We start from the raw sequence: 8,545 nt of genomic DNA, 5'->3' as shown, positions 1-8,545 counted from the left end.
GCCGGCAAAGAAATTTGGTGTTCTCGACCGCGGTCAACTCCCGAGGGAGCGGATGAATGTTTGTGTGTCCGGCGCAGCGGTATTGTGGTGTCGGTGGCCCGATGCCTGTTCCCGACTTCCGAGTCATGACATGGTGACGAGCGGATCAGACAATTCGGCACGGCGATGACCTGGGAAGCAGGGCAGGTATCGACATTTTGAATGGTCAGCTCACGACACGGAGCAGATGATGGATGGGTTTCCACGTGGGTTGAGATATGATGAAAAGCCGTCGATTTCGTGGCTAAGAAGTAAGAACAACCATGTCATGTTGGACCGAATGCTACCTCGCAGCAACAGCTAGACCGCAGCCGCAACGCCTTTCTATCCAGCGTGATCATCGTGATCGCTACTGTCGTTGTATGTATTCACCATCCGCACGAGTAGCAAAAGTCGTCGAAAATGAAGTCAAAAGAGAGATGTTTTGTTGCTCCAAACATTCCATTCCGTTACCTCCGCCGGTTGAGGTAAGGTTAAGCGCACAGTACGAACCTGACAGCCCGGGGTCGCTGGACATTTCCCCACCGCTCGCGTGGCTCGTTCGCAACCTGCACAGTGCAGCCGACGCCTCTTACTGTCCCGGAAAAAGTGGGTGAGGCTCAGCGAAGTGCGATGACGACATCCGTCCGCTCCGAAAATGCGGCCCCGAAAACCCGGCGTGTTCTAAAAACGACGTTCCGGATAACAACCTTGCAACGCTCCGAGATCTGTGATGCAGGATCCATTCAATGTTCATATCAGTGGGTGCTAAGCTTGGTATTGTTACTGCAGAGAAACATGTTGCTAATTCGGTTTCGTAGAGGCCAAACTTTTCTGAAAATCTCTCATGACAAACACAACAAAATAACGTCAAAATATTTACTCATCTCACTCTGTAGAATCAACCGCCCAAAATGTCGTCCAAGGGCGGCAAATTCGTGCACTGCGTAGGCGCACCCGAATTTGATCCAAAGGCCTACGCGGAAGACAGAGAACGTCACGAGAAAGCGAACCAGCTCTTGGCCCAAAACAACCTCTACTCCGCCGTCAACCTCTCCTTCGGCATCGACCCTAGGCGCGACACCTACGTATACCATGCCATGACTTCAGTCCGTCTCCCGCAGGTTCAGGAAATCGTGAACATGGGGGGGAAGAACGGTCTTCATGCGTGGTATCGTGATGACGAGGGGAAACCTGTATGTTCTCATCTCTTGAGCGCTGATGGTGAATTCACAGCCGAATAATAGACTGACACCTCCCTCAGCTCGACCCTCCTCCTCAAGCTGACGTAGAGGCCTACGTCTCCATCTTCCTCCCGACAACTCTTACATCATCTGCTCTAAAATCGTTCCTCTCAAACGCAAAAAAGTCCTCCCTCCGCTTCGAGATCGCCTCTCACCTCACCGCCCACCGCTACATCCACCCATCCCTGGCCACCACCCTCGCAGTCTCGAAATGCAAAAAGGCAACCTCCTGCCCACCGAATCCCTATCTAGATTTCTGGGCGTGGTCATGCCGTAATCTCGAATGGGCCGGGCCGCACCCTGCCTCCGCCAAACGCATGCAGTCTCACCATGTCCTCCCCATCTTCATGCACCACTTCGGCTGTGCCACACCTTCCCACGAAGCCCTCTCCATACTAAAGACACTCTTGGCGGGAAGGGCCGTCGCCGACATGGGGTCTGGCAACGGGTACTGGACATTCATGCTGCGCCTCTACGGCGTCACCGCGTTCCCCGTAGACAACATGCAGTCAGAGTGGCGCGTCAACTGGGTTTCCGACACGGAGATTGCCGATGGCGTCAAGTGGCTCAAGAAACGCGACTCGGGCAGGGACCTCGCGTTGCTGCTTGTGTACCCCGTCGTCGGCGGTGGTGTGGCGGGCGGCGAGGAGGGTGGATTCACCAGGGGCCTGGTTGAGGCGTACGAGGGCGACACTATTGCGGTCGTTGGCACGCAGAACGGGAACGGGTACACGGGATTCAAAGGCGTCACAATGGATCAATACATGGAGAGGGAACACAAGGAGTGGACCAAGGTGGTGCAAATTCCGCTGCCGAGTTTCGCCGGAAAAGATGAGGCTTTGTTTGTCTTCCAACGAGGAGAGAGAACTCCAAAGGATGTGGCTTCGAAAGAGTGATCACATAGGCGGCAGCGATGTAGAGTAAAAGCATATAGATCTTCCATCATCAAGAACATGCACCAATCCCAAACCATGCGAGGAAGGCTGTGTATTCGTCATCAACTTACTATTGAACTCGTCTCAAAAAAATGAAGGATGAGGGCAAAAATACATACAACACCGAGAATTCGCCGGTCGTCACCGACCCGACTACTACTCCGGCCCTCACTGGCTTATCTATGGGAGAGCGGACGGGATCCCGAGTTCTCCAGTGGGTGTGGTCGTATGTGATAGATCACTCCAGACAAACGACCTATATCGTGAGAAGCCAAGCTCGGGTGAGGATGCCACAGAGTTCGACAAGCCTCAACATCAGATGAACTCTGAACAATATGTGGTGCACGCGCGAGTCATAGAAACAGGCGAATAAAGTGCGGCACGTATCAACACGACCAATCTCCAAGAAGCCGCGATGACCTTACCGACATTTTGTGAACTTGTGCCCAGCCAACTACATGTCCTCCAGGGATGTGGTCAGTCCATCACAGCACCAAGACTGATATGCCATTTACCCACGCACACTCATACAAACACATGTGAGGCACAGATGCGACGAGATAACCGAAAAAAATCAGAATCTTGAGTAAAGAAAAATCTATGAACCATGGTCACACCCTCCATGCCGCCGCCGGACGAAGCATATCTTACCAGCAAGTACGCTCTCCGACGCCTCCGAACCGAAGGAGAAAAAAGAGCCTGAAAACCCGAAACCCAAGCCCCCAATCCCCATATTCCTCCACGAGTAAAATCCCTAACTTGACCTTTGCCGAAAAAGCAATAAAAAGCGAGAGCATGAGAAGTTTTTTTTGAGAAAATGTACCAAGAAGCCGACGATAGACGAAGGAGGAAAAACGAACCTCACCCACCATCCACCACCTCCAAACCCTCGCACCGCCGAAACGTAGGAAACCTCACCCCCAAGCTTGGGAAAATGCAAGAAACGTCGAGCCATGAAAAGTAAAAAGCCGCCTCATGTCTCGTCGTGGTCCAAGGCGTCGTAGCAAAGCTCGTGTGCTGCTTGCTGCAATGAACGAAAATGGCGCAGAACAGAAACCTTCCGATGAGGAAGGAACCTCCCCAAACGAGTAATGATTTTGAAAAGCAAACGTCTTTTTTCATCCTTCGTAGAGAAAAATAAAATTGAAGGGGTTCATCGTCACGTCATCACCATATGAGAAAACCAAACGGTTGGTATCTCCTCTTCCTTAGCAGCCTCCTTTATGAACTTGTCGGATCGGCACGTATGATACAGAGTGGTTGTTTTTTGTGTCGCAAAAGGGTCGTGAGACGTCGATATTAACGATGCGCGGAAACGAGATAAAAACGAAAGCAGGGAAAAGGTATGAATCGGTTCGATGAGGGGACTCGCTCGAGAATGCTGATGTCAAGTTTGTGCTCGTAGGACGGCGCGGTTATGTGCGTGACCAGATAAATACTTGGCAAACGTATTTTGCGACTTGCGTTGTGGCCGATTTGGTTTAATCATCGGTTTCGCCCTTTCTCATTCTCTCGTTCCACTTCCGCTTGCCAACACGCGTCTCGTAGTGCGGAGCAAGGGTCTTGACGTCCTGCATGATGGACTCAATCGCGGAGCGAGTCTTGTTACGGTAGCAGTCCACTTGCATGATGTTAGTCTCTGTGATGTTCGACACAGCCTTGGAGTACTCACGGGCTCTTTGAAGGAACACAGTGCGACCTGCGAAGACTCGGCTCTGGAGCCAGGCCATCCGGTATCCGAGGTCGTTGAGACGCACTTCCTTGCCTCTCACGCTCTTCCTCATTCGGGGGATGGCAACCTCTCCCTCGGTGTTCTCACCAATGGGCACCTTGACCATGGCCTTGCTGTTACCACGGGCTCTGCGTGTGCGACCGTCAGTCTCCTCAACGCCGTCATCCTCCTCATCAGCATCCTCCATGAAGAACTTGGACCCGGTCGCGGAGGGAGGCGGGCTTTGCATCTCGCGTGGGAAGTACGACCGAGGAAAGACGGAAGCTCCCTTGCGGAAGGAGTCGGGGATCTCCTTGGTATCGACGCCATCGAGCGTGACTCTCACACGAAGGCGCGAGCCCCGGACGTTGTCCTCGACGAGGATGAACTTGCGCTTCTTAGCCTCAGGGATGTTGGGGAACAGATCTTCGGGCTCGTCGTTCTCGCTGCGGCTGTGGCGACGGGCGGAGATGGCTCCGCCATGAGAGCTGCCCATGTGCGGCATGGATCCGGAGCTGGGGGCCGGATAGCCTCCGTAGCTACCGGAGAATACTTGCGACTGTCTCACGTCGCCGTCGCCACCCGACTGGCCGGTCGGGGCTTGGTGGTGATGGTGGTGCTCGTCAACGTATTCTCCATCGCCTAGTCAGCCATGATAAGTCAGCCAACGTTGCAATGACGGGTTGGAAACGAGTTTCGGGGATGTCTGCAGGTTGAGCGGAGTGGGAGGGGTAAACATGTTTGATCGGCAGCCCTGACAACACGAACCAACGGCAACGCGAAACGCTCAAGACAACAAAGGGATTTGAGAGGGTTGCTTTTGCGGTACAGAGGTGCCATGGCAAGAGCTTAGTTCCCTCCCGTCCGTTTGATAGGAGTGGTAGAAAAGCCATGCGCGGCTGGGACGCAAAACAAGGGTGAATCCAAAACGCTAAGCAATGCGACTTTTTGCCGGTGTCTCTTCTAAGAGTACCGCAGTATGTTGCCCGACAAGCTCGGGAACATATGACTAACGACAGCAACAGCAGCAACTGCGTGCAGCAACTATGGTAATGTACAGATCTGTGCCGAAGAGAAAAGGAAATCCCTCTCAACCCGCGGCGAGCTTTGCTGTATCAAGTAGCAGTTGCTTTGATGCGACCGAAAAAAAAGGAAGCCGGCGCTATACGGACAGGAAGCGCAAAAAAGACAAAGTGTAACAAACCCATTCCCAAGACTTCTGACGAGTAATAGTAGATGCAGGTAAAGGCACAGAGGTAAAAAATTGTATGTGTTTTGTGTGATGTGCTCGTGTCGCTCTAGACCACGGCTAACAGGAGGAAGGGGGGAAAGGTATCACATAATCAACGATCTTTAGGGGGGGATGCCGGGCAGTGTGTATGTGCGATGCAACGACAATCAACAACAGACAACGACTGGGCTCGCAAACGCTGCAGATGCGGAGGGCTTTAATCACATCTGGTGAAACATACCGACTTCATCCCCTCCACCCGGAGCGTTGGCGTGCGACATATGACCCATGTTCATTCCAGGCATCTTGGCTGATGCACCCGCGGGACCCATGCCACCCGCTCCTTGCGGCATCCCTGGTGGGCTGGGGCCGCCCATATGAGCACCCGGATGGGGACCGCCCTGGACCGATTTCCGGGTGTTCATCTTCGCCATTCGGCGGACTCGACGGCTTCGGAGCCGGGGATCTTGGTTGCTGTTGCGCCAGCTGTCCACAGCACGCTGGATAAGGCCTCTCTTGCCGCGCAGAGGAGGGTTCAGTTGGGCGAGGGCCCATCCGACCGTGTTGCACTCCGTCTCGTACACCTGGCGGTTACCGCGGTATTGGTCCTTGGGGCAGCAAGCTCTGGGGTATACGCAGTTCTCCGTCTTGAACTCAGCAGAAAGCTCGTCCGTGTTGACCGACTCAACATCACAGCGGATGGTGTACTCCATCTTGACGCGGTCGCGAGAGTACTCGAACGCGATCCACTGCACTCCGTTCTGGTCCTGCCTGACGACCAAGGGCGTGGTAGCCGGAATAGGGCCGGGGGCCGCGTTGGGGTTGACACCGCCGGGGGTCGAACCGGTAGGAGTGTTGAGAGCAGCGCCGTTCTGGGGGTGCTGGGCGTGCTGCATGGGAGTCGATTGAGGCTTTTGCAGCTGCAGAGGCACCTGGGGCTCCGTCTTCATGTGGCCGCGCGGAGAGTTGGTCATTTGCTGCTGGCTGTGTTGTGCCGCGTGCTGAGGCATCTGCTGCTGCTGCTGCGACATCATCATGTTGGTCTGCGAGGACATGGGCTGGTGCGTCTGGGCAGCGTGCTGCGCGTACGGCGACTGTTGAGGTTGCGCCTGCATGGACGGGTAGTGCGCTTGCTGGGTCTGGTAGTACATGTGCTGCTGGAGAGGCTGAGACGGCGGCTGGCCGTAGATGCTGCGGTGCTGGTCATGTTGGGAGGGCGATGCTACCGACGCAGGCGAGTTCGACTGAGGCGTGTGGTATGACATAGGAGGGTAAGGTGGTCTCGGCATTTGAGCGGCGGCCATCATGTCGGATTGGTCTAGATGTGAATGTTAGTGAATGTTGTTGTGAAGCTGTCAAGACGCGTCGTTTTCGTCGTCACGTCTCGGTATTGGTAGAACTCACCAGCGGAAGTGTATCCGCTTGTCGCGCCTGGGGTGCTGTATGGGCTCGGGTGCGCGTAATAAGGTAGGCCGTCCTGGGAGTGCTGGGCGTTGGAAGCCTGGCTCGTCTGCTGGTAGGCGGGGGCGATGGGATGGCCGGACGCGTACGAAGGATGCTGTTGCGACTGAGCCTGCGGGTGGTGCTGCTGATGAACGATGCTCGAGGGTCGAGGATGTTGCTGGTGCTGCAGGTGCTGAGTAGGTGCTGGACCCTGGGGCTGATGGTGGGGGTGATGCTGCATAGAGAAAAGACCCATTAGTCCCTCATCCACGAACGCTTCGACGTATTAAGTTGACTGGTAGCAGCAAGAAGAAAACAAAGAAAGCAGGGCGCGTCTGTATTTTTATTTTTTGCTCCTTGACACTGTCAGGGGCCTGGGGGCATGGCACCCAAGTGGTGTTCATCCCCTGGATGTCTACGAGGATCGCGCGGGTGAGGCGTGCTAGACCCAGTTTGGGACCCCTTTCTGATATAAAGTGGACATTTCGGGCTCCAGGAAATGGTCGCGTACTACAGCGCCAGATCGGAGAAGCGAAAACATAGGGTAGCGGTATTGCGGTATTGGAAGGCAGTGGGGATTGATGCTTTACCCCTGAATAATCAAGCCAGCTTCGGTTAAAGAGACGACGCGGCGAGGATACTCGGAAGCGGAACCCGAAGTTTCGAGACGCAATAGACCTGGCTGGCTACCGGCAGGTACTGCAGTTTCTGGCGCGACCAGACAGGACAGGAACGAAAAGAGACGAAAGGTGCGGTGCAATGAGATGACAAGGGAGCATGAAGGAGGAGAGATGGCGATCGGAGCGAGGGTGCAGCAGAAGATGGCTCTGGTCGGGGGGAATGGGCGAGTGAGGAGGCAGGAGAGGAACAGGGTAGGTATTTGAACATTGGAGCAAGGTAGGATTTGGAGTGGACATATGATGGGGAATGATGAGTGCGTATGGTATATGGCAAAGGCAGAGACAGGAGGCGCGTTTTGGGAACTGTTCTCTCACTCGAGATACGGGATGCCAGACCAGACAGGTCAGGGGGGCGCGGACGCAGTGGAGCTGGAAGCCCTGCTGGACGTTCGGGGTAGAATGAGGTGCAATGTAAGGTAATACAAGGGGCGATATAACGGTACGGTACCTTAGGCTAGGCGATGCGATGCGAAGCGAGGGGACGAGGAGATATCGACGGTGAGGGCGATGTTAACTCGACGGCAATGCCCATGCAACGCGCTACGCTACCACAGCCGTGGGGCAAATTGGAGGCGAGACGACGAGGGCATACGGATGTACACCTCGCCGACCGATTTGTGTGTATGGTGACGAGCTTCGAGGAGGAAACGCAGAGAACCAAGAAACCGCAAAGATGGAATGAGGAGTTATTCGCAGATTGCCAGCCCGGCAGAAGAGGAATATGGATGAATGGTTGAGAGAAGGATCCAGGAGAGAAAAAAAGGTTGTTAGGGTTAAGAACGTGCGCGCTCGCGTTGGTTGACTTGTGTACGAAGCAGACAGAACCGCAGACAAAATGCAGCAGAAGTATAAGCAGGAAACAAGGCAAGCAGCAAGCAACAAGAACAGCGGCAAATAGCAGAGAGCACGCAGATGCAACTACCTTCGAGTTCAGAGTCGTGAAAGGTTGCGAACGCACCTGTGACCTTGGGCAGACGACGACGACGACGGCGGCGACAACAGCAGCAGCAAATGCAAAAGCTGAAGTAGAGGCAGAGAGCTTCTCGATGCTTTTCTTGCTGCAACTCGCAGAGGCATGGAAGAAAAAGGGAACAACAGGGGATATAACGACCGGGGAGGCGTGGACATGGGCGTGGGATTGGGACTGAAGGTGGGAGTGGGCGTTGACATTGGCGGGAGCGGGAAGACAGACAACGTCCAAGCCTTCTCCCACTCCCCTCGTCCACCACCCACTTTCTCGCGCGGCTTCTGCTGCTGCTTCTGCGTCCTTTCCTCTCCTCGTC

At 54.7% G+C, this 8,545-nt stretch overlaps 2 protein-coding genes across 2 annotated transcripts; one reads left to right on the top strand and one right to left on the bottom strand.

Annotated features, from left to right (window-relative positions):
- Positions 1-932: 932 nt before the first annotated feature.
- CGCA056_v012339 (uncharacterized protein) lies at positions 933-2,158 on the top strand (the record flags this gene model as incomplete). The annotated part of the gene is made up of 2 exons (XM_037327583.1): positions 933-1,214; positions 1,283-2,158. The coding sequence occupies 2 exons, from the start codon at positions 933-935 to the stop codon at positions 2,156-2,158; spliced, it is 1,158 nt and encodes a 385-aa protein (XP_037174102.1).
- A 1,520-nt stretch (positions 2,159-3,678) lies between these two features.
- Positions 3,679-6,823, bottom strand: CGCA056_v012338 (uncharacterized protein; the record flags this gene model as incomplete). Its single annotated transcript, XM_037327582.1, has 3 exons — positions 3,679-4,550; positions 5,381-6,457; positions 6,544-6,823. 3 exons carry the CDS (start codon positions 6,821-6,823, stop codon positions 3,679-3,681), a joined length of 2,229 nt encoding a protein of 742 aa, XP_037174101.1.
- Positions 6,824-8,545: the final 1,722 nt, after the last annotated feature.

This window comes from Colletotrichum aenigma, assembly GCF_013390185.1.
Source record: "Colletotrichum aenigma strain Cg56 chromosome Unknown KSG_Cg56_contig08, whole genome shotgun sequence".
Lineage (NCBI taxonomy): Eukaryota > Fungi > Ascomycota > Sordariomycetes > Glomerellales > Glomerellaceae > Colletotrichum > Colletotrichum aenigma.
Note: the sequence above shows the minus strand (reverse complement) of the source record. Positions and strands in the feature narration are given on the sequence as shown.